Here is a 24,006-nt window from a genome sequence, read left to right as displayed (position 1 = left end):
CTTTTCTGAAACTTTAAGTGAAACCCTTCTCCCAGCACAGGGGTGTTTGTAAGGTCAGGCCCAGTTCCTCCCCAGGATCAGGTTTGTCTCCTGATTTAATCTTATTAGAGTAAGTGGATCTTAATTTCTTGGTTTGCTATGAAGTCTGCAGTTTGCAAAAATCCTTATCAGGGCTGAATCCCTGGTACTTAAAGCAAGAAAAAGCACAGTACCACTTGTCATGAAACCTTTGGGGCTGAGTGAATGAATGATGGTCGGGGGCTGTGTTTTCTCACAAACGAAGCAGATTCAGGGGTGCTGCCCACTGAAGTTCCAACCCTTGCCAGTTTAGTAACCAAGACAGGAGGGCATAAATCCCCAATAGCTGCAGTGCTCCAGCCTGCTTTCCCCTGAGTTAGCATTTTTAGGGTGAAGGATGAACTTGATGCCAGCTCATATTTCTCATCCCTGTCCCTGCTTGCAGCTTGCTCCATGCTCAGAGCTTTTGGACTTAAATTAACTTGGATAGTTTTATGCTTACACAGCAGCAGGATCAGTGCAGAATTAGGAGTGAACAGCAGCCCCTTGGCCAGAAGCAGAGTTATGAACTGAACACTCAGCATCTCCTTCCCTGGGTGCATTGGGATCCTGGGGGTAGCAAACAGCTCTGCTCAGGCACAACTCAGAGCCTGACCTTACCTGTTCTGCCAGAGCAGCAACCAAGGAGTCCAGCACAGCTGGACACTGTTCCAGTAGCTGCTGGTTGGATGCACAACCCCTGGCTCCAGCTGTGAGTTTTTTTTTCTCCTACAAAAGCTTTATTCAGTTATATACAAAACAGGGTGCTCTGCTACTGTGGATCCTCGCCGTGGTCTGACTGCTGCTCCTCCTCTTCCTCCCCTTTGTGTTTTTCCAGTTTTGCCATGAGCTCTGAAAAACAGGAACATGCAGGATGAGGTGACAGGTGCAGGGGCTGTCCCACACCAAAGCCAGGTCCTGTGAACACCCAGAACCAGGGCAGCTACCGAAGATCCTTTGCCTACAGAGGCTCAGCTCAGAGGTATCCAGTGTTGGCTGAGTCCAGGCTGGACAGTCACTCCATCACTGCACTGCTGATGGGACAAGCTGCTCCCCTGGCACATCCCCCTTCCCTCTCCAGAACTCACTCCCTGAATTCCCCACACCAAGGGCAAGCACAGACCCTCATTTTGCACCCACTGAGCCTCCTGGGCCATGATTTAATATTTCCTGGCACTAATAAAGCTCTGCTGGCAGCCAAGAGCTCTGAGCTCCAGGGCCAGGCCCAGCACCAAGAAGATCCATCAGGAGCTGGTGCCTTTGCTGCTCTGGAAGGTCTCTCCCCAGGTGTGTGTTACCTTTTGCTGGGTTGAAGACCCCGTTGGTTTGCTTGTCACAGACGTAGCAGCGCTGGGATTTGCGATAGTGCTGGAGGGCACAGCTCTCACAGAAGTAGTGCCTGCACCTGCAGGGAGACACAGGGCTCACTGCAAGTCACCAAACACAACTACTGTGGCCTGGAGGCAGAAATTAGACTGCTGCTCCCCAGGGGAAGCAAAAGTGAGCTGCAGGCAGAGCTTCCCCTGCATCCCTGTCCCAGTGAAGGTGTTTTGGCACTGCTTCACTGATGTGGAGTGACAGCACAGAGCCACCAGTGACCTCTTCTGACACAGGTACCAGGACAGCCAGCAGTGTGGGAGAGGCTGCCCTCAGCCTCCTCCTCCTCACCAAGCTCTTGGCTTCCCCATTCTCCCATTTCTCTGCTCAGGCAGTGCAGTGTGCCATTCCAGGAGGAATGAAGGCATGACAAAATCCCAAGGTTGAGGAGAAAAATTATGTAACGAGTCAGCATCTGTGAAAATCTAAGAAGTGCCTGAACAAGGGCTTGAGATCCCTTCCAAGGGGATGCTCCAGATGCAGTTATGAGGCTCCCTGGTTTTCAGAGGACTTCCCCACCCACCAGAAAGCCATGGCAGACAACAAGCAGGTTCCACCCACAGCCTGTGGGCAGTGTTTGCCTCAACAGTGAACGACTCATGAGCTGAATCCACAGCAGACACGTAGCTCCTCGTGCCAAACCACCACTCACTTGGTGACCACAGGGTTCTTGAAGGAACTTCTGCAGATGAAGCATTTGAAAGGCATGTCCTCCTCATCACTGCTCACCTCGTAGTTCTCCTCATCTGCAGAAGAGAGAGTGAACCAGACCAGAGCAAGAGCAGCCAGCCCAGCCCATGTGTGGGGCATGAAATATTACATATGGGGAGAGCACAGCAGGTGGGATTGAATCTGTGCTGGAAACAACGGAGCTCTGGCATCTGGGTGTTGCTGATGTCAGTAACACATGTGGGCCTGGGCTATAATTAGGGCTAATGAGCCAGCAGGCCTGTTGCTCATCTCTCAAGAGCAAATTCTTTTCTACCCCACCCACTCACTGCTATAAAGAGAAACATCCTCCAACCCATGTTTTTTAGACTTTCTTCCAAACCAGCTGCCACCAAAACTCTGGCTCCAACTGAACAGAGAACACCCTCTTCCCCTTGAGCTGCACAGCAACGCTCACCAACCCTGGGCTACAGCTATGGACACTGAGTGAGAAAAGCTGATGTGCCCAGGGAAGGGTCACAGCTCCTGGGCATCCGTGGGACAGATGGTCCCACCTCTCCAGCTCCACAGACCCACACAACAGCAGGACTCTCCTGTCACAGAGTGACAGGGGAAATCACCCTCTGGAGTGGAGTCACTGGTGGTCCAAAAGCAGCAGATCTAAGCTGATCCTGCAGCAGGGAGTTCCATGGCTTTGGAATAAAGAGCCCTTTGCTGTCTCACACTGCACAGTCCAGGGGTTGGATTAATACTAGACCAAAATCCACGATGAGAGGCAGGATGTGGTGCCTCCTCCCCCAGAGGGGCCGTACCGTTGACCCCGTAGCGCCCCTCGTCCAGCTCCCGCTCGATCTGCCAGCCGTGCTTGTAGTCCGAGCGGTCGTGCAGGAACTTGCAGCTGTCTGAGCAGCACAAGGAAAAGAGGAATTAACAGCCAGGCTGGGAGGGAACAGTGTTACCAGCACATTCATTCCTGAGCTTTGCCCAGCAGGTGAAACTTGGTTGCTCCCTGCTCCAGGGCAGAGCCAGGCTCCTGGAGCAGGTATAGGATCCCTCAGTGCTGACAGGCTGGGAGGATCATCCTCCGTGTGCCACAGGGACAGTGGCAGCAGTTAACACACATGGGAAGTGGGATAAGGAACAGGAAATCCCATCCCTCCCATGGCCTCGGTGGGCCCACACACCTGTGGGAATGTGGGTCACTGGGACATCCCAAGGGTCCCTCCCAGGACTCCCATAATCCCTAATTAGAGGCCCTGGGCTTTCAGGAGGGCCAGCACAAATGACAAGAGTGTTCCATGAACAGCTCTGCACCAGCATCACACCCCAGCCCTGCACAGAAGTGTCTGTAAATCAGTCTCAGCATCACAAAAGGGGATCACAGCTGCACTGGATCCCTTTGCAGACCTGGTTTCAGCTGCAGGGACAATCCACTCACCCCCAAAGCCACAGAATCCCGTCTCTTTGTAGTCCTTGCAGATGTCAGGCTGGTAGTCCCATCGCACCGTGGCCCGAAGGTGCTCCGGAGCACGGATGGGGCCTTTCCTGAAAGGGGGGAGAGGGCTCAGGGTCCCTGCACAGCAGCCCTGGAGCAGGGCCTGGCCAGAACCAGGCACCAGCCCTGTCAGACAAACAGAAACCGGCAGTGACAGCAAAGTTCAAGCCCCAAACAGGTGCCTTTGGGATGGTCCCAGTTCCCCCAGGCTCATCCCAACCCACCTGACCATTCCCGAAGAGGCGTTTCCCATGGACGTGTCCTTGGGCTTCACGTACTTCTGGTAGTTGTTAATGCCACGGTAAATTTTATCATCTTCCTTTCCTCTCAGCTCCTAGGAGAGCAAGAAGAGGTGATTAGGATCAGGAAAGCTTCATGACAGTTTAGCTGTCACCACTCTGATACCAGCCTCCCTTCCTACCCCACCCTCCTTAACACCAAGATGCCAACAAAGCCACAGAATTCCCCTATTTGCAAGGGTTGCACTCTTGGTTTTTCAAGTTTCCAGGGAAGTAGAGACTCCAACTCTTGCTGGTGTGCAGAAGGGGATGAGTAAAGCACAGGCACTCCTGCTGCAGAGCACCAGGTCCTCAGAGCAAGGCTGACTCACCTCCTGGATTTTCTGGCTGCGCTCAAAGATGGCCTGGGCATCCTTCTCCTTCTCTGTGTCCAGTTCATACACTGCTGTGGCTCCCATGTCTTCTGGGCCAACAGGTTTCTGAAAAGCAAGGAAAACTTGTGACAAGAGTGGAGGGAAAACCTGGCCAAGGCAGGGAGCTCCTTGGCTACCTGAAGGGTTGTCAAAGAGCAAGAACTGGACACACCTGATTTACCTTCTATCAGTTTCTGCTATTCCTTGGCACCCGCCAGGGAGAATCCCCCATGGGCTGGAGGCCAATTCCCCACTGCTCCCAAAGTTTAGGCTGCAGTCAGGAAACACTTGACCTTATTTTACTCCTCCACACTCAGTCCCAGCTCAGCTGGAAGCTGCACTCAGGTCTCCCACGTCCAACACTTCAACCACGGGACCCTCCTGCCCACACACGGGATGTCACATCTGAACTGACCTAGCTGGGGGCGGCCAAAATTCAGTTTTAACACAGTGATCTGGTTTAGATTCCTCTGTAATGGACTGAACAGACACCTCTTCCTAGGTTTTATCAGATCTTCAGGAACAGCTGCACAGAAACCGAAGAATAATTACAGCCAGCCTCAATTAAACACAAATCCAACTTGGGTGCCAGAAGCTTCTGGAAACCAAAGCTGTCACCTCCTCCTGTTCCTTCCCATGCTCTCCAGCAAGGAGGGCAAACAAAGAGCCTTTAGGAGTAGCTTAAAAGCAATGAATAATCACAGCACGAGGTTATTTTCATATTTGTCTCTAATGTGACAAGGAGACCTCAGCCTGACCCTGAGCTTTGCCTGAGGACAGCCAGGAATTATTCCCACTTACACAGAGAACACACAGTAAGGAAATAGCTCTGAAGAGGAACATATGTGGATACCTTCTTCTAATCCTACTGATATCCTGCCCAGGCTGATACTGATGGGCAAAACATCACTGGATCAAGAGTAAAAACAATTGGGGAGAGCAATTTGAGCTGTGCCCAAACTTCACAGCTGATTTCTCTCCAGCCCAGCTGTTACCAGGACATGCCACCCATCAACCCCAAGAAACCCATGACCTCTCTGCAGCTCTTACTCCATCAGGAATCACAGGGACAAAGACAGGAGCACCTTCTAAGTCACCCCGAATTCCTTGGGAAGGAAGGTGGTCCAACACCGAAAACGCAAACCCAGCAGTTGGGCAAAGCTGATCCAAGTGCTCCCTCTCCTGAAAATTCTGTGCAATGTTGGGCAAGTCCAGTGGCATCCTGGGGTTTTAATTCCCACCTCTAAGAGGGACAGGCCAACCTTTGATGGCCCCCAGTGGAAGGAGGGACTATGAGAATAAACCCAGCACGCGGTGCTTGGCTGTTGAGACAGGGGGGTGCATCCGTAGATAAAAAAGAGGGAATGGCTGCTCCCACACTCACAAATCCTCTCTCTCAAGTGTGGGATCCGCAGTCCCACTGAGGTGACACCCCAGCCCCCCTGCTGCCCGTCCTTACCGCCGACCTGGTGGATTTGTAGGTGACCCCGATGTCCTTGGCAGGGTCCTCGTCCTCACTGCTGCTCGGGGCGTACTCCGGCCTCTCCCTGGTGCACCTCCGGGTCTGAGGGGTGGCAGGGCAGGGTTTGGGGGTGGAAGGACCCAGCACTGGGCCTGGCTGGGGCCTTGCAGGCCCTGCCGTGCCCCCCCAGCGCTCCCCTTACCTTCTGGATCATGGGGTTGGGGGTCTCCCGCCGCCGCTCCTTCCTCACCACTGTGCTGCCCTCCTCCCCGCTGCTCTCTGCGGGGACAGCCCGGCCTGACGCTCTGCCGGGGGCAGGCCCGAGGCAGCCTCCCCCCGGGGACAGCCGCGGGAGGCCGGAGGAACCTTCCCCCCGGGGCAGAGCCCTTCACCCCCCATGGCACCGGGAAGGGTCACAGAACCACACAGAATAAATACCCTGAGCTGGGAGGGACCCACAAGGACCATCCAGTCCAACCCCCGGCCCTGCCCAGGACACCCCAGCAATCCCACCCTGTCCCTCAGAGCGTTGTCCAAACACTCCTGGAGCTCTGGCAGCCTTGGGGCTGTGCCCACTGCCCTGGGAGCCTGGTCAGTGCCCAACCACCCTCTAGGGGAAGAACCTTTTCCTGAGATCCAGCCTGACCCTCCCCTAGCACAGCCCCAGGGGTCCTTCCCGCCCTGTACCACACGGACACAGGCTGAGGAGGGCGGCCGGGCCCCTCCGTGTGGGCAGCGCTGGGGGCGGCACCAGGCCCTGCCTCGCCTCCACAGCACACCGGCCCTGCGCGGTCCGGCTTCCCGCGCCCCCGGGGTGCCTCCAGCCCTCACCCTGCTCCTGGTCGCTGCTGGGCCGTTTCCGCCGACCCCTGCCCGCGGCCCGGCCCCGCTTCTTGAACAAGAAGCTACAGACGCTGCTCTCTTCCGCCATCTTGTGCCGCCGACACTGCGGGGCGGCGGATAGAGCGGCACAGGGGCGGCCGGCCCGGGCAGCGCCCCCTGCGGGCCTGGAGGGCTGAGCGCCCCGGGCTGCGCCAGGCTGGGCCGGGGGTCCCCGGGGGTCCCTGGGCCGCTCCCCGACCCCGATCCCGCTCCCTCCTTTCACTCTCCGTCCCCCCCTGCTCCTTCCCGCGGCCCCCGAGCCCGGCAGCGGGGGCGGTTTCCGCGTTTCCCCGCGGGCCCGGCGGGTTTCCATGGGAACGGGGACGCCGCTGGGTCCCAGCGCCCCCCGGACCCCCCCGGGTGGGCACGTGAGGGGACCCCGGACCACGGGCCTGCACAGGGTGTGTGCCCCGGCATGGCCCTGTGCCCCGCGGGGGTGTGAGTGTGCACGTGGGTGTGTGAACATGTGTGTATGTGTGTGTGTGTATGTGTGTATGTACAGCCTGTTCGTGAAGCCTAGCCATGACCTGACATGTGTGTACATATGTACATGTGTGTGTACATGTGAGTGTGTACACATATGTCCGTGTGTATATACATATGTACCTCTGTGTGCATGTGTATGTGTGTGTGTGTATGTGTGTGTACATGTGCATGTACATGCATGTGTACGTGTGTGCATGTGTGTGTGTATGTGTGTGCACATATGTCCGTGCGTGTGTACATGTGCACCTGTGTGTGCATGTGTATGTGTGTGTACATGTGTGTGTGTACATACGTACAGGTGTGTGTGCATGTGTGTGTATGTACATATGTACATGTGTGTGTACACATGAGTGTGTGTGTGTGTACGCTTGTGCGTACATGTGTGTTTGCATGTGTTTGTGTATGTGTGTGTGTCTGTATACATGTGTGTCCATGGGCATGGGTGTGCACGTGTGTGTGCACGTGTGTGAGTGTGCAGGAGCCTGACAGCATGTGCATGTTTGCGTGTGCGTGCACGTGGGTATACATGTGCGTGTGCGTGTGCACACACATGTACACGTATGTGCACATGCTTGCATTCCAGCACGTGCACGTGTGTGCATTTGTGCACTAGTGTGCACGGGTGTGTGGGCAGGGACATGTGTGTGCATGTGGACACGGGTGTGAGAGGGCACGAGCATGGCAGTGTGTGCATGTGAGCATGTGTGTGTGTGTGTGTGTGCATGTGTGGACGTGTGTGTGGATGTGTGTGTGTGCACATGTGAGACGGCACGAGCATGCCAGCCTGTGCATACGTGTGTGTGTGTTTGTGTGTGCATTAGTGTGCACGGGTGTGTGTGTGCCAGCATGTGCGTGTGTGGCTATGGCTGTGCATTACATGTGTGTGCACATGTGTGAGACGCACGAGCCTGCCAGCGTGGGCACATGTGCATGTGTGTGTGTGTTTGTGCGTGCATGTGCAAGATGTCTGGTCATGGGTGTGTGTGTGCACATGTGTGAGAGGGCATGAGCCTGCCGGAGTGTGCATGTGTGTGCATGTGTACACGTGTGTGTCTGCTGGGGTGTGTGCATGTGTGTGAACATGTGTGAGAGGGCATGAGCACCCCAGTGTGTGCACGTGTGGTGTGTGTATGCATGTGTGTGAACATGTGTGAGAGGGCACGAGCACCCCGGTGTGTGCATGTGGGATGTGTGTGCGTGTGTGCACGTGTGTGAACATGTGTGAGAGGGCACGAGCACCCCAGTGTGTGCATGTGTGTGAACATGTGTGTTTGAACATGTGTGAGAGGGCGCAAGCATCCCAGTGTGTGCATGTGTGGTGTGTGTGTGTGTGCATGTGTGAACATGTGTGAGAGGGCACGAGCACCCCAGTGTGTGCATATGTGTGGGGTGTGTGTGTGGTGTATGTGCACAGCTGTGTGGCCATGGCACGTGTGTGAGCACACATGTGCCCCTGCACACGTGAGGTGGGACCTGCAGCGCCTCTCTCCGCACAAGGACCCTGGTGCTGGGGACCCCCCCAGGCCGTGGGCTCAGGCCCCAGCTCAGCACCCCCCTCAGCAGGTGTCAGGATGAGTCCCCAGCCCTGTCCTCCCTCAGACCCCCATCCCGAGGCTCAGGGAGTCACACCCGGCCTGGAGATGGGATCCTTTGCCCATGTCTGTGCCCAGAGCCCGGGGCAGCCCGTGAGTGCTGTGCTCGTTCCCTTCTCACACACCTGCCCTCGTTTTGGGACACAGGGAGACCCCTCGGACGCTCTTCTCCTCCCCATGTCCCGACGGACCCCACTTGGCAGCCCTCTGGTGTCCGCTGCCTGCTCTGTGTGACCATCTGGGCCGGGATCTGCTCGGCAACGGCTGATTTTACTGTGGAGTGGAATTCCTCCTTTATTTGCGCTCGGTGACAGGGAGCCTCTCCAGCACAGATGCTATTTGGGCAATGCAGAGTGGCAGACGTGGTAAATCATATCGATGCTGTCTCCTTGTCCAGTAAACACTTCCATAAAATCCTTGATTGTGTTTTTTTGTACAGGGAGTTACAGGCAAACTGCACACAAAGCACCTGGCTCTGCCTCCGGGCTCAGACTTTGGGCCACCTCCAGCCGGCGTTTGGCTCTTTCCGCGCTGTGTTCGGGAGCCAAACAAGAATATTTGCTCCTGCATCATCATTATCAAAGCTATTCCCACCTCTCCACTGCGTATTTTCCTTCATGGATCCCCCTCTGAATGGGTTTGGGAGGTTAAGGTGAAGCCCTCAGAGCTACAGGTTCCTGCTGGCTCAGGTCCATCCCAGCTTCCTTGGCCGCCGTGAAACCACCCCCGAGTTCCCTCCAGGTTTTAACTATTAATATTTAACCTATTTATTCCTGATGTTTTGCCTTGTTCCCGGGGAAATCCCAGCCCTCCAAACCCCAGGGGAAGCTGCTTTTGTGGTCCAGGCAGTGCTTTTGCTCGCCCCGTGAGACCCTGCCCTGGCAGATCCACCGTCCACCTTACACGGCCCCGCTCCCACGCTCCACACCAGCTCTCCATGGAATAAAACCCGGATTTCTGAAGCCATCGCCGCTCAGCTTTGCTCCCCTGGGAGACGAGAAGTGGGGAGCAATGGGATTCCCCTTTCCTGCAGCTGCCTGATAAGATTCTTCCTCTGCAAACAGTTTGTTGGGGGGGGGGTGTGTTGGGGGGGGTGTGGAATTCGGCTTTCACAGACCCCAGAGGGACGGATCCTTTGGGATGCTTGCGGGAAACCTTCCGTGAGTGGGTGGGTGAGCCCAAGGCCGCGTCCAAAGTCTGGAGCGAAGCCAATCTGGAGGGAGGGGGAGAGGATGGAAAAGCTAATTACGGCGGGGGGGGTAATTACACCCGCACCGCCAGAAAGCGGAAAGAGACGCTCGGGGGGTCGGCGGCGCTGAGCCGGGGAGGGGCCGCGGGGGTCCGGGGAGAGGGAGCCGGGAGCAGAGGGGCTGGGGAAGGTTTGGGGTTAGAGGTTGGCTGCACACAAAGGAGCGAGCGGCTGGAAGACGGTTCGGCGCCGGGAGCCAATCGCTGCCGCGGCCCCGCGATAAAAAGGGCTGCGAGGCGGCGGTGGGAGCGCGCAGGAAGCGGCTCCCGCTCCCACAGCCCCGGCCCCTGCGGCGGGAGAGGGGCGGCCAGAGCCCCCCAGCACCGGCACGGACCCCCCCCCCCGACCCCCTGAGCCCCCCGCTTGGCATCCCCCAGGCGTATGGTGAGAACAACGGGATGGGGAGGCGGCGGGAGAGCCGGCGGGAGACAATGATGGTCCCTGGAAATGGGGGGGTTCGCCCATCCATCCCCGGGATCGCTGCCCACCGCGGGGGGCTCGGGGTGGGAGTGCTGCCGGGGGGGGATAAGAGCGATCGGCGGGCGGCCGGGGAGAAAGGGATGGAGGGGAGGGAGGGATGCAAAGGCAGGAGAGAACCCCGGGAAGCGGCACCGCTGGAGCCACCCGGGAGATGGGGGTTCATTCCCCCCCCAGCCCCGGGCAGCCCCCCGGGAGGAGGAGGAACCATCCGGGCGCACCGGGAACTTTCCGCTCCGGGAGGAGGCTCGGCCGAGGGGGTCGCGGGAGGCAGGTTTGGTGGGGGGGTCCCAAGGGGGGCTGTTCTGGGCCGGGGTCAGGTGGGGGCAAAGAGGTGCTGCCGGAGCTCCGGGAGCCTGTTGGGGGGCGATGCTGTGGGAGGGGGGGCGAGCCCCCCGTGCCCGGTGTGAGCCGGGGGGGCGAGGGGCTGGTCCCCTCCGGATCGAGCGGAGGCCTGTGCTGGCTGGATCCGCTGCGAGGGGTGTCTGGGGGTGCAAATTTCGGGGCTCCCCCTCCCCGTTCGGGCTGTAATTCCCTCTTTGTTGTGTGCTGCAGCACATACCGGAGGGGGGCTGGACAGATCCATTTTATTAAGCTGATCAGAAAGAGCAGAGATGGAAGAAAAACCTGTTAGATCCCGACTCCCTTATCCCCCCTTCGTTATTGCCTGCTAATTCCCGATGGTGTGTCTCCTACCGCCTCATCCAGCCTGGATTCAAACCTTTCCAGCGACAGGTCTTTCATCACTTCCCTGGGGAGGCTGTTGCATGACTGTGAGATTTAATAACAACACAAATGCCCCGAGCTCTGACATAACCCTTAACAGCCAGGGATCTCCCAGGGCTTCACAAAGGAGAGCAGCTCTGTTTTCATCGGGGGGGGAGAAAAGGGAACAGAAAAAATGAAATTAATTGTCCACTGCCACCCAAAAAATTAGCAGCAGAGTTGGGAATCGAGCCCAGCTCTCCCAAGTCCCGGTTTGGTGCTGTAACTACCATGTTTTGAGCCAGTCTGATTTGTCTAATCCCCTTGGATCACTTGAAACCAGCTAAGCTACCTTGTAGATCACATTTATGATCAATTTTCTGCTGATTTTTGTTCATGGGGCGACCATCGGTTTCGAAAAAACGTGATAATTCAGCCTTGAAAATCGTGCTTTGTCCACCGAAGGCGTCGTGTGAGGGCTCTCGCAGGGAAGACATCTGGTGCCTCAGCTGAGCTGTCGTGTATTTAAGGCCAGGAGTAGCACATCTGCAGAATTATTAACAGAGATTACAAAATAATTGCAGAGCAACCGACCAAGCTCAGTCTGAAACAGCCCCAGTGTTAATGTCCTTTTTTAAATGGGAGAAGGGAATTCCCAGTTCTGAAGTCAGGGCCTGTCAGAACCAACCTCTTGGGCTTTGCAAAGTGACTGGATACACCTTCATTTTTTTTGCAGCTCAAAACTGGGTTCCTGACCTTTTTTGGTCGACAAAAAATCCCATGAGACTTCTCATTAGGGAAGGGAGTTCCTCTTCTGGTTTCCTTTGGTTGGTCAATTCTGTGAGGCTTCAACTACCCCCCCGGTCCTGCGTGGTGATGGAGTTTTTATTTTCCTTTTCTCTCACCCTCAGCCCTTGCAGGGTTGTTGGCCATTGCCAGGCAGCTGCCATGTCCCCCCCAGAGGTGCCTTCTGCCTTTTCCTTCCCAATCAAGTCATTTTTATGAGCCATCTGGGGGGGTTGCAGCGCTTACCTCGCTGTTAGCCAAAGCTCTGAGATGGAAAACGTTAAATCTGGGTGAAGGGATTATTGCAATATCAATGTTAAGCACACTTTAGACATATTTCTCACTCCTCTGGTGTGCCCATAACCCTCTCCATATGGCCAGCTCAGGCTTTTCAGACACAAGGTGCCTCAGCACCCTCTGTGCCTCTCCAGGGACTGCTTTTCCCAGCACACTGGAGTGCCATGAATTTAGAGCACCAGATCCTACAATGGGCTGTTTGGTATATTGGATCCTAAAAGGGAGGGTGGAGGTGAAGGCTGGAAATAGGGCAGCTCACAAAGAATGATCTGTGGAGAGACTTAACTATAAATATGATTTTGGTGGCTTTTTTAATTACACAGTCTGCATCTGGGCAGCAAACAGCAGCTCTTGTAGGGGTTGTGTGGAGGCAGGGACTGTGGAAAGGGGCTGTGCTGTGTTTTGGGGTGCCTGGAACAGGCCTCACTCTTGTTCTTGCTGCATCTGCAGGTGGTGAAACAGCAAAAACTCTTGGGGGGGATCTCTCAGGGTTCAAGAGATGGGCTCACCCCCAAAATCAGGGTTGGAAAAGCCCTCCAAGGTCACCGAGTCCAACTGTTCCCCCACCATTAACCCACATCCCCAAGTGCCACATCCACAGGGCTTTAAATCCCTCCAGGGATGGGGACTCCACTGTAGAAAATGCCAGTCCAAAGTCTGGTGGATAACAGGTGATATTCCAGGAGAGGAAATCAGCCAACATAACATTGACAGGTTGTGTTTGAGGAGAGAGGAAATTACAGGCAATTACAGATCCATTAATTGGAGTACAAGGAAAGGTTGGTTTCTAGAACAGGTCCTGAAAGAGTAATCAAAGACATGCTGTTGGGAAGCAGAATGAAATGCTGGGTGGTTTTAACACAGATCATGTCACGTTGGCTCAGTGTCTTCCTTGGATATGATAAATGACTTGTGAAACAACAGGGCCTCGTGATACAGTGCCCCAAGGAAAGGATTATTTTAGGTGGAGAGAGGAGAGAGGACGGGGAAAAGAGAGCCAAGTGGAAGGAGGACACCTGGATCCTTCCACAGTGTAAGGACAGATGTTTTCAGGAGAGTTTTGTACCAGAATTCCAAGGTCTGAGATCTCCCACAGTGTGGAAAAGCCAGGTCAGCTCACCAGCTGGTGTCGGGCCACCAAAGTGGGGACAGAGAACAGGTTTAAAGGGATTGGCTTCTCCTGCTAAAAAAAAAAGACTGATGAGGAATGTGATTTATCTTCATGAATCCACTGAGAGGCAAATGTATGGTGGAAGAAGAACTGGAGGCATAATGTATAATGGTAAATGGATGTGCATTTATGTAGGAAACCAGGAGGTGAAGTTTCCAGGTGGTTTATGGAAGAGATAATGGAAAAGCTGAAAAGGGGAGGGAAGGAGCATGAACTGCTGCACTTGTGTGCACCAGGTCTATATTGCACCTCATTAGTGCCACTCTGCAGAGCTCCCAAGGTTTCTCTCAGGGAAGCACTTCTGCCTCATGTCCAGCCTGAACCTCTCAACCTGCAGTTTTCATTCTGGCACTGCTGAGGATTTGTCTCTGCCTGGAAAAGGCTCTTCTCATCCCCCCCCCCCCCAGCAGTGCTTCTCTGCTTTATCTGAGCCCCTAGAGAGACAGGAGCTCCCAGGGAGCAGATACTCCCTTCAGACCATGATTTTTAATGGATGTCATTAAACATGGCCATGATCCCAGGAACTGCTCAGTGCCTCAGTTTCTGCTTCTGGAAAGCCAGTGAATCCCTGCAGCATCCTCCTGGCCCATCTGCCCCCTCACTGGGAGGCAGGAGCAGGGGACCAGCCCAGTCCCCTCGGCCCTGGTCCTTCCAGCTCCTCCTCAGGGGAGAGCAGCCAGGGCAGGGTGAAGGTGGGAGAGGGGAGCGGGTGGCCAGGGGCTTCCCTCGGGCTCCCCCCTCGCCCGTGCGGGTCCCCCATTGTTGCCCTGACAAAGGCAGCCCTGTTCCTCCCCACAACTATTCCTTGTCAGCATCCCTCAGCATTTGGGCTGCAGATTTCCTGCCCACTGGCAGCCTTTCAAGAGGCAGCCCGGGCACAGGACGTGGCTGGAAAGGGGATTAGAGGAGCGGGGTGGTGGGAGGGAGCGCTGGGCCCCGGGGTGCAGGGACGGGCCCACCCCCCCAGAAATCGGATGAGCAGGGTAGTGGTAATCCCAGAATGTCCAAATGCTCCTCCCTGGGGTCCTCCACCCTGTGCCAACCCAGCAGGAACCTGCCCTGGTCCCGAATACTGGTGGGGTCAAGTGGTTGGCTCGAAGCCATGCAAGAGCCAAGACCTGAGGCTGAATGAGGGGCTTCCATGGCTGAAGTTGGAGCCGTGACCACTGGGCTGGCTCCATCATCCCACCGTGCCCCTTCCCTGGCACTGCTGTGCCTGGTTCTGGCACTCCCCTGTTCGATGCTGGCTCTTCACACACTTTGTTTCATGGTGTGGGTCAACCGTGAGACCCCCAAGGCTGCAGATGGGCAGTGAGCTGGGTGATTCCCAGGCTCTGGAGACAGGCTTTTCCACCTCCTCTTCACCTCCTGCTCTCAGTGTCCTGCTGAGAGGGACAATGGGCTGGACTGGCCATGGAGCTGCAGGGTCAGTGCTGTGCTGTGTGAGTGGGTTTTGCTAATCCTGCACATGATCTCGGGCACATCCAGCCCCACATCCATCCCAAAACAGCCCGTATTTCCTGGGGTAAAGCTCTGACAGCCCCTCCAAGGTGTCCAGCCCCTGCCCTTCCCTGGCTGTGCTGCTGGGGACACTCCATGTCCTCGGGGGATGGAGGAGGAAGGGGCCCGGATCCCCCACGCTGTGCTTTGCCTTTGGGAAAGCCCCTGCCGTGGGGGAGTGATCCCTGCAGGAAACACGCCCTTCCCAGGGCTGTAATGGGAACCAGATGGCAGAGAGGGGCCTCTGGCCCTCCGCAGTCACGCTCCTGCTTCCCTGGGCCGGAAACTCCGCGGCTCCCGGAGAGCCACGGCCAGCGCGGGGCTGGGGCCCACTGGGAGCTGCTGGGAGGGCACTGGAGCAGCTAGATCAGCAATGGGGGCACTGGGAGCTGCTGGGAGGGCACTGGGGCAGCTAGATCAGCAGTGGGGGCACTGGGAGCAGCTGGGAGGGCACTGGGAGCAGCTGGGAGGGCACTGGGGCAGCTAGATCAGCAGTGAGGGCACTGGGAGCAGCTGGAAGGGCACTGGGAGCAGCTGGAAGGGCACTGGGAGCAGCTGGGTTGGCACTGGGAGAGGCTGGATTGGCACTGGGGGCACTGGGAGCGGCTGGATCAGCAGTGGGGGCAGCCAGGATGACCCCTCTGGAGAGGGGAAGGAGGGAAAGGCGCCCTGCACCCGTCCTGGCTGTGGGAAACGTGATCCTTTGGAGTTTCCTTGAGGGGTCGCCCCAGATGTTCCCTCTCCCTGCATCTGCCCCAGGGTGAGGCAGGAAGGGGAGAGGGCGTGGGGAGGGGGCTGTTAGGAAACAGCTCTGTGATGGAGCAGCTTCTGGGAGGAATGTTGCTTTCCTCCCTCCAAACTGTTCCTGCTCAGAGCTAAAAGGCAGCTGAGCACTGCTCCAGCTGCTCCACACGGCAGCAGGCACATGTCCCCTCTGGATGATGGACAAATTCCAACCCTGAGGTCCTGACTCAAACACCAGCTCGCTGAGATCACCCAAAAAGCCCCCAGAGCAGGACCAGCAGCTGCTGGTGGTGACCTGGGCAGCAGAACTGGCAGGTCGGGCACCAAGTGCATCCCACTGGTTGTGGTGCCACACCAAGACCCTCCTCCCCGTATCTGCCGTGCTGTGGCCATCAATGTTCCCAGCAGGAGCTGCTCCATCACCCTGGGTAGATGGCACGAGCCCAAGTCCCCTGAAAAGATGTTTTATTGTCCACAGTGACTGTCAGTTGCTCCCAGGAGGGGCAGGAAGAACGGAGGCTGGAAGGTAAAGGTGTTCCCACCTTGTCCTGAGCCAAATACCTGAAGCTGCTGGTGTGACCAGGAGGGCACAGTCCTCACTCCTGCTCTTCCCAGGCTGCATGAGTGGCCAAGAGCTTTAGGGAACAGAGGTTTGGAACAGGCAGGTCTAGTCGTGGTGCTGACCTCCACTCTGGAGCCTTGGCCTTGGCTTTCTGTCTTTGTCAGAGGTGCCCTCTGTGCTCCTCACAGCACAGCCCCGAGGGCTGCCCAAGCCACTGTGAGGGCTGTGCAGCATCAGTGTGGCAGCATGTCTTTAAGCAAAGCCTGTGCCACAGTGTTCTTCCACTCCTCAGGCTGGTGTCGGCTGCCTTGGGCTCAAATCCCATCCTGTGCTCCTTGGAAGCAGGATGACAGCAGCTGAGAGCCTCCTGGAAACCCTCCCGCAGTCTCTCACTTGTTCTGGTTCCCTTATCGCCTCAGCACACCCTTCCCCTTCGAGATTTCTGCTCTTGCCTCCTGCCCCTCGGCAGGAAGGAGGTTTAGTAACTCCTGCTCCTGTGCCTGAAGGGACTCTCTGCACCCTGAGCCGAGAGACAGCGGCGGGGAGAGCGTGGGCACGAGAGGGTACGTGTGTGGAGGGCACGAGAGGGTATGTGTGTGGAGGGCAGAGGGGTGTGGAGAGGATGGAGGACGGGGCTGGATGGAGAACATGAAGCCATGGGGCAGGCTAAGTGGGGAGGAATTGAAGGGCACAGGGTTTGGGGGAATGAGAAGCAAAGAAACAAATAGTGGGTGAAAGAAACCGTGTGCTTGTCACAGAATCACAGAGTGGTTTGGGTTGGAAGGGACCTCAAAGCTCATCTCGTTTCAACCCCCTGCCGTGGGCAGGGACACCTCCCACTAGCCCAGGTTATGGGGAAGGGCAAGAGGGGGATGATGGAAGGATTGGGAAGACTGAGGGGCAGAAGGTGGTTGGGGTAGGGGAGGAAGATGAGCTGCGAGGGAGGAGAAAGGGAAGCAGGGGGAGGACAAACATTTGTGTCAAAGGTTGGGGTGAAGGTGAAAGGCAGGTGGGAAGGGGGAGGGTTGTGTGTCTGTGTCAGAGGTGTGTGTGGGGAGGGGTCAGCAGGTTTTCTGGGTCCCTCAGGTTCCCCTCTGGCCTGAGCTGGGCTGCAGGCACCTGACAGACCCCGGGATCATGAAGGGAAGGTCCTGTCCCAGGGAACGGGGGCAGAGAGGGGCTGTGGGTTTGGGCACTGGCCCCAGCAGACTCTGGGTTCAGCAGCAGCTGCCTGTGAGCGAGCTGGGAGGGCAGGAAATAACAAGCAAACCGCAGAGGGACGGGAAATGATCTGGGTAAAACAGAGCCGTGCCTCAGATGGGGCTGAGAAGTGTTTGTGATGAGGGCTGTGCACCCCCAGGACCTGGGGAAGAGGTCTCTCAACTCTGAGAGCAGCCACGAGTTCTGGGTGCTTTGCTGGGTGTAACACAAGCCTGGTGTCAGCTGTTTGGCAGCCAAGGAGCCCCCAAAACCCAGAGCATGTCTGCAAATGTCCCAGTGAGGTGGGCATTGAGGAGACACCCCCTGCCCCCAGCCCTCCACCCTGCCACATCTCTGCCCTCGGGGCTCTCTCAGGGTCTATCCCAGCCCTTGGCAGCAGGAAAGTTTTTGAGGTGACAGTATGAGGCTGAGGGGGTTCAGCAGGAGATGAGAGCAGCCTCAGGCAGGAGGAGTGGTGCTGGTTTTCCATCCCCCAGCTCATCCCCATCGTTGTAGAGCTGTCCCTTCACCCTCCTCCTCCCTGCTCTGCTCCTCCCTTTGCTCAACCCCTCAATTCAAGTATGCAAACCAGGGCTGATCTTTCATGGGTGTTTTGAAGGTAAAGTGTGGTGGGGAAAAACCCCTGAGGAGCTGTCAGTGCCTTTTCAGCTATTTTTTACCAAAAGGGGTGATTTGCAGTGCTGGTGGTTTTTTTTTCTGTGCTGGTCCCTGTCAGCCCCATCCTCCCGGGCACTCAGCTCAGCACACGAGGCCACAGCTCACAGGGCTCAGCCTCAAGGTGACGTGGACTCCCCAGAGAAGACAAAATCCCCATCACTCGCTCTGCTGAGCTGTGATCAGCGAGACTTTTCTGGGCTAAAATTAGACTAAAATCACAGTCCTTCCTCCAGCAACACCAGTCCTTCGGTGGCTGCATTAGTGAAACATGGGGCATTGGTTTTGCTCCCTTGGCTTGGCCATTGCCTGGCAGCTGCCTCCACGCGTGGGTTTGGAGCAGAAGCCATCACATCACCTTCTGTTCATGTTCCCAGCAGTCCTCTCCCATCCCAGCCCATCCCAGTATCCTTGTATGGGATTATCTTTGTATGGGATTAGAGGACTGGAGCTACTGAGCACAGTGCCCCAGATCACAGAATCCCAGGCTGGTTCGGGTTGGAAGGAACCTTAAAGCTCATCTCATTCCACCCTCCTGCCATGGGCAGGGACACCTTCCACTAGCCCAGGGTGCTCAGAGTCCCAAACTCTCCAGCTGCCTATCACAGTATTCCAGACCTGCATCTCCTGTCTGTTGGTCCAGCCTGGTGTGCCTGAACCTCTTGGCTCCCTCAGGAATCTCCCAGACCAAGGAGGCTGCTCTGAGAAAGCCAAGCACACACCCCCCCCCCACCTCCTGCAGAGCTGCTGGGTTTGGGGGTGATGAAACCAACCCCGCTGCTGTTGACATTTCCTTCCAGGTGTTGCAAGAATTCTGTCTTAGACACCTCCCCAGGGAACATCGACCCACAGACTTCAAGCTCAGGACTAATCAGACGGAGGAGGGGAAGGAACCATGTTCCAGGCCACGGGAGCCGCCAGCCCACCCCCCACCCACGTACGTAGATCCCGCGGTTTGTGTGGGAATTGCACCCCAGTTTTGGTCCTCAGGGAGGGAGGGTTGTGTACGGGAGCTGTGTTCCAGGCCTGACACCTCGGGGTGATCAAAGGCACAGTCACTGCTGCTCAAACAGCAGAGCTGGGGACGGGAATGTTCCAGCAGAAGGTGCTGTTTGCTGAGCGCTCCGAGCGCCGGCGCCCAGGCTCGGGTCCATCCAGAGCTCTCACCCCGCTCTCATCTCCAGTTGCCTCTGTTTGTTTGTGTTTCCATGGCTTTCCGTGATCACAATTGAGAGCATTCGAGCTGCTTAGGACCGGAGTGATCGGAGGTGGAAAAACATAAAGGCTCAAGAACATCTCCTGCTGGGACAGGATACGGCCCTTCCCCGAGGGGAGATAGATCAGATATGGGATAGATGGAGAGCCTGCCCCGAGCCAGGAGGCTGCCGAGAAGTGACGAGCCGCGGCAGATTGCTGCAGCCTTGGGAACGGATGTATCCCAGCTCCAGAGAGGCAGCGTTTTCCTCAGCTCTGGCTCAGCCGAGCCTGGAAACAGCGCATTAAATCCTGACCCCAGGAGAGCACCCGCGGTTGTTCTGCCCCTGCCAGGGGATGCAACTGGTTTTACACGGCCGGAGCCTCCCCGCTGCCCGTGTCCCACTGTTGACTTTGGCTCCTGCTTCCAGCCTCGTGGGAGGGAGAGGAAAATCACGTCCCTGACCTGAGTCAGGGAGAGCAGCTGGGAAACGTCTGAGGAGGCAGCTCAGCCAGGGGAGAGTTTCCTGTGCGTCTCTCAGACGAACTGTTTCCAAAAATACAAAGGAGGAACGATGGGGAAGGGCAGAGAGGGAGGAACGGGGGGGGGGGGGGATCAGCCTGGGGGCAGAGAGGGGCAGCACTGCCCGGGCAGAGCCAAAGAGCAGCAAGGGGAAGGACAAGGACAGTGGGGTGATGTCCTGGGGTGACATCCTGGGGTGACATCCTGGGGTCACGGTGCCCCGACCCTGGGAACAAGCAGAGCAGAGGGTGAGCCAGCCCTGAGGGTGACCTGCTGAAGTGTGATGGTCCCTTTGATCCTGACAGTTTGAAGGAAGGAGGGAGAATTTCCATGAGTGCAAAGGCGGGTGAAACACTCCCAGGGGGCTGTCGGGACCTGTGCAGTGGGTGTGGGGAGGGCGAGGAGGAGAACAGGGGGGGATTTGGGAAGAGAGGAGCTGTTGCAGCTGCAGATGAAGGAGTGTTTACCAAGACCCTGCCATGAAATCCCGGGCACAGGTAGGAGCACCTCAGCGTTTGGGTCTCTCTGCCCCGGTGCTGAGCAGCATCTGCCCCCCACAAGCTGCAGACCCCATGGGGCACAATCATCAGTTCTGCCCTCACCCGCTGCCCCTCTGCCCTCCCCACACCCCCCTGAGCCTGCAGGGCCTCGGGGGCATTTCTTGCACAGCAGCAGCAGCAGCAGCGTGAGGGGCTGGGAACAGGGCAGGGAAACTCTGAGACAAAACATCCACCGAGGGGGAACAGCACCAGAGCTCCGGGAGAGCGAGGGGCTCCCGGGGGAACAGGCAGGGCACCACCCCCTGAGCCCAGGCAAGGCCATATGGCAGCACTGCTGCAGCCCTGGGCACCCCCAGCAAGAGGAGTTAATCATCCCCCTGCAGCCCGGGGGTAGGTGTTGGCTGGAAGGAGCAGGAGCAGCACCTGGGAGCAGAGATGCTGTTGTAGGTGCGTCAGCCACAGGTGAGGATTTGCCAGTGCAGGTCACAGAGGGGTTTTGCCAAGGGCTTGTCTGCAGCAGCTCAGCAAGTCCTTTCCCCCTCTCTGCCTGCTACAGGCCCTTGCTGTCCCCAGGGCTGTGGCAGCTGTGCTGTTGTTATTCCTGAGGGATAATGTGAGTCCCAGGATGTGCACGGTGGTGGCACTGGGTGGCCCAGGACAGGGATCAGTGCCTGCAGCTGGTGAGAGCTGCTCAGCAGGGGACAGTTCTTACCCTGCAATGCCCATGTGTGACATCTCCTGATCCATGTGTGGGTGCTGCTGCCACCACAGAACAGCTCTGCTGTACCTGGCCATGGAAAATACAGAGCTGTGCCATGATCCTGCTGGATAAGGGAACTGGCTGCTCCGTCCCTGAAAGTTCTGCAGCTGCCTGGGGCTTCATTCCTTCTCTGCAAAATGGCCATGTTTTCCCTTCTTTCTCCATTTCCCTCTCTTCCTTCTCTCTTTGGGAAAAGCACCACAGCACAGGCAGTAACACACGCCAGGACCTGGCAGATGTCGTGGCCTCTGGGCAAGTGAGTTCAGGGACGGTCACGCTGTGACAGGGGCTGGTGTGCCCCAGGGTCCTGCAGAGCAGCTGCCTGTGCCAGTCCTCCTCCCCTCCTCCTCAAGCACAGCTCAATGTCAGGCCAAACTCTCATTTTGATTTCTCCTTCCCTTTTCAGGAGGCAAAGAGCAGCTCAGGAGCCAGCACAGTGCAGCGCTCCAAGGTACCTGGGATTTCACCACATCATATAGAGTGGTTTGGGTTGGAAGGGACCTTAAAGATCATCCAGTTCCACCCCCTGCCATGGGAAAAGCACGTTCCACTATCCCCAGTTGCTCCAAGCCCTGTCCAAGCTGGCCTTGGACACTTCCAAGGATGGGGCAGCCACAGCTTCTCTATGTCAGTGCCTCATCCTGCTGATTCATGGCGAGGGGAGAAGGACCAAACAGCCCAGGGCCAAGCACCAGCCCAGCCCAGCATCAGTGGGGTGGCCCAGGGAGGGGGGAGGTGAGGCTGCTTCATGCTCACCAACGCTCCAGTGAGTGGCAGCACAAATATCAGGGAAGAGGGCTGTGATGGGAGCCAGGCACGGGGAATCCCACACTCCTTCCTCATCCTGTGTCTCCCTTTGGTGTCCCCTTGCCCAGTCGTTCAGCCTGAAGGCTCAGGTGAAGGAGATGTGCACGGCCTGCCAGAAAACCGTGTACCCCATGGAGCGGCTGGTGGCCGACAAGTTCGTCTTCCACAACTCCTGCTTCTGCTGCAAGCACTGCCACACCAAGCTCAGGTGAGCCGGGCTGGGGCCTGTGCTGGGACAGGCATCACCACAGCTCTGCTGGGCCCGGGTGGGGGAAACCCTTCCCAACACTGCACCCACCCCCCACCCATCACAGCCCCTCGCTTGGCCGGTGCCCAAAGACCCCCAGCCCACTCATGGCAGCAAAGAAACCTTTATCTGCCCACCTGCTGCCAAGTCTCAGCTAAATCCCACCTGATGTGGAAGGAGAGATGCTTCCCCTTGAGAGCAGCCCCAGGATAACACGGAGCTGAGCCGGAGCCTCCTCCCAGAGCGCTCAGAGCCAAGGCTGAGATCCCTGGAGACTCCCCACCTTTACAGACCTGCTCACAGCAGCCCCCAACACCCTGCACTGGCTAGAGGGAGCAGTTTGCCCTGTCTAAGGGTCTCCTCCTGCACTTTCCCTCCTCCTGGTGTCCTCCATCCCCAGATCCCCGTGCCCATCTAACCCTGCCCTCCCTCTGCAGCCTGGGCAGCTACGCCGCCCTCCACGGGGAGTTCTACTGCAAGCCCCACTTCCAGCAGCTCTTCAAGAGTAAAGGCAACTACGACGAGGGCTTCGGGCGCAAGCAGCACAAGGAGCTGTGGGTGCACAAGGAGGTGGAGAGCGGCACCAAGTCGGCGTGAGCGGGGCCAGCCCACCCACCCCCCGAGCCCAGCAGGGCCCGTGTGTGCTGAGCCGGCACTGACTGAGCTGATGTAAAGCAGGACCTGCAGGAGGGGAGGGCAGGGCAGGGCAGGGCAGGGGGGCAGCCCACCCCGCTTTGAGGGTGCTCAGAGGGGTCCTGCGGGTCACAAGGACAGGGCAGAAGTGACGGGGTGCAGCCCCCAGACCTGAAGCTCTCTCTCTCTTCAGGCCCCTCTCTCCCCCATGAGATCAGACCAGAAGCACTTGCCAACCCCACCCCTACCCCCCCGGGACCCCCAACCCTGTTCATACATTTCAGGCCTGTCACCATGGGAAAGGAGATGATCTGGGGGCTTAACCAGCTTGTGAGTCCCAGCAGAGCTCCTGCTACCCCCATCCTGCCTTGCTGGGGCTCTGGACAACGAGGGTCCTTGGTTTACATCAGCTCAGTTCAGCTGGGGTGGCTCAGCCCCCAGGACGCTGCCCTGCGACTGTGTAACAGTGTCTGTCTTTTTTATATTTGCCTTCCACTGGTACGTTCTGCGCTGGAGCCTCGCGGCGGCTCCGCCTCACACTGCGCCAGGCGCTCTTTTATTTTTGTAATACAAGGTTTCCGAGCCTTCCCTGTGTCTTGTCCTGTGTTCCCAGGGTGTCTGGGGAGGTGGGAGGAGTGGTCAGGCCCCCCCTTGCTGCCCCAGGTGCTGTGGAAAGAGCCTCTGTCCATGTAGGATCAAGGAATTATTCCTGGGTGTTTGCGAGTAAAATTATGACTGAGGTGAGGAGGGAAGGGAGGGAAGAAGGCAGCCCACCCCTCTTTTCAGAGGAGTCCTGCAGGCCACAAGGGTCAGAGGTGACAGGGGTGCAGCCCCCAGACCTAAAACATTGTCTCTTCATGCCCCTCTCCCCCATGAGATCAGACCAGAAGCACCTGCCCCCCATGGGACCCCCGAGTCTTTGGGGAGCAAACCCAGGATTTTAAATTGCACACCAATGTTACCCTGTGAGCTGCACAGCCCAGCTGTAACCTCACCCCAGCTTCCACACAGAGCCCAGACCACCCTCAGCACACCCGGATCCCCCGGGGTTGGATCCAGCTCCTTGCCCTGCACGGGGCTCTCTCAATCCCCCTCCACATCAGAGACCATCGTGCCCTGTCTCCTCAGTGGCTCTGCCAGGGGCAGGAGGGGCATCAGCACTGGGCTGGCTGGTTTGGACCCACCCCATATCCAATTTTTGGATAGCACAGTCCACACAAATTAATGAGCCCCAGCAAGCCCTGCCAGGTGGGAGAGCCAAATGCAGGAAAACCGGGGAAAGTGGGTGAGTCTGGTTTTAATTA

At 57.3% G+C, this 24,006-nt stretch overlaps 2 protein-coding genes across 7 annotated transcripts; one reads left to right on the top strand and one right to left on the bottom strand.

Moving 5' to 3' along the window:
• Positions 1 to 784: 784 nt before the first annotated feature.
• Positions 785 to 6,710, bottom strand: LOC113976797 (E3 ubiquitin-protein ligase RNF113A-like). 2 transcript variants are annotated; one of them, XM_027702353.1, is made up of 10 exons: positions 6,544 to 6,710; positions 5,915 to 5,991; positions 5,710 to 5,814; positions 4,209 to 4,316; positions 3,823 to 3,932; positions 3,542 to 3,648; positions 2,916 to 3,005; positions 2,087 to 2,180; positions 1,356 to 1,462; positions 785 to 909 (listed from the first exon to the last, which is right to left on the bottom strand). In XM_027702353.1, exons 1-10 carry the CDS (start codon positions 6,641 to 6,643, stop codon positions 830 to 832), a joined length of 978 nt encoding a protein of 325 aa, XP_027558154.1. In that variant the 5' UTR covers positions 6,644 to 6,710; the 3' UTR covers positions 785 to 829. The 2 variants fall into 2 exon arrangements, with proteins under 2 accessions (XP_027558154.1, XP_027558152.1); XM_027702351.1 differs by lacking the exon at positions 785 to 909 and adding an exon at positions 1,006 to 1,263.
• A 3,026-nt stretch (positions 6,711 to 9,736) lies between these two features.
• Positions 9,737 to 23,289, top strand: LIMD2 (LIM domain containing 2). Of its 5 annotated transcripts, none has more exons than XM_027702315.1 (5): positions 9,737 to 9,840; positions 18,839 to 18,975; positions 21,422 to 21,466; positions 21,891 to 22,030; positions 22,507 to 23,289. In XM_027702315.1, exons 2-5 carry the CDS (start codon positions 18,934 to 18,936, stop codon positions 22,664 to 22,666), a joined length of 387 nt encoding a protein of 128 aa, XP_027558116.1. In that variant the 5' UTR covers positions 9,737 to 9,840; positions 18,839 to 18,933; the 3' UTR covers positions 22,667 to 23,289. The 5 variants fall into 5 exon arrangements, with proteins under 5 accessions (XP_027558116.1, XP_027558117.1, XP_027558114.1 ...); XM_027702316.1 differs by lacking the exon at positions 9,737 to 9,840 and adding an exon at positions 10,006 to 10,300; XM_027702313.1 differs by lacking the exon at positions 9,737 to 9,840 and adding an exon at positions 10,007 to 10,305.
• Positions 23,290 to 24,006: the final 717 nt, after the last annotated feature.

The sequence above is a fragment of the Neopelma chrysocephalum genome, unplaced genomic scaffold (genome assembly GCF_003984885.1).
Source record: "Neopelma chrysocephalum unplaced genomic scaffold, ASM398488v2 Primary Assembly neopelma1_182, whole genome shotgun sequence".
In the NCBI taxonomy this organism is placed as follows: domain Eukaryota; kingdom Metazoa; phylum Chordata; class Aves; order Passeriformes; family Pipridae; genus Neopelma; species Neopelma chrysocephalum.
Note: the sequence above shows the minus strand (reverse complement) of the source record. Positions and strands in the feature narration are given on the sequence as shown.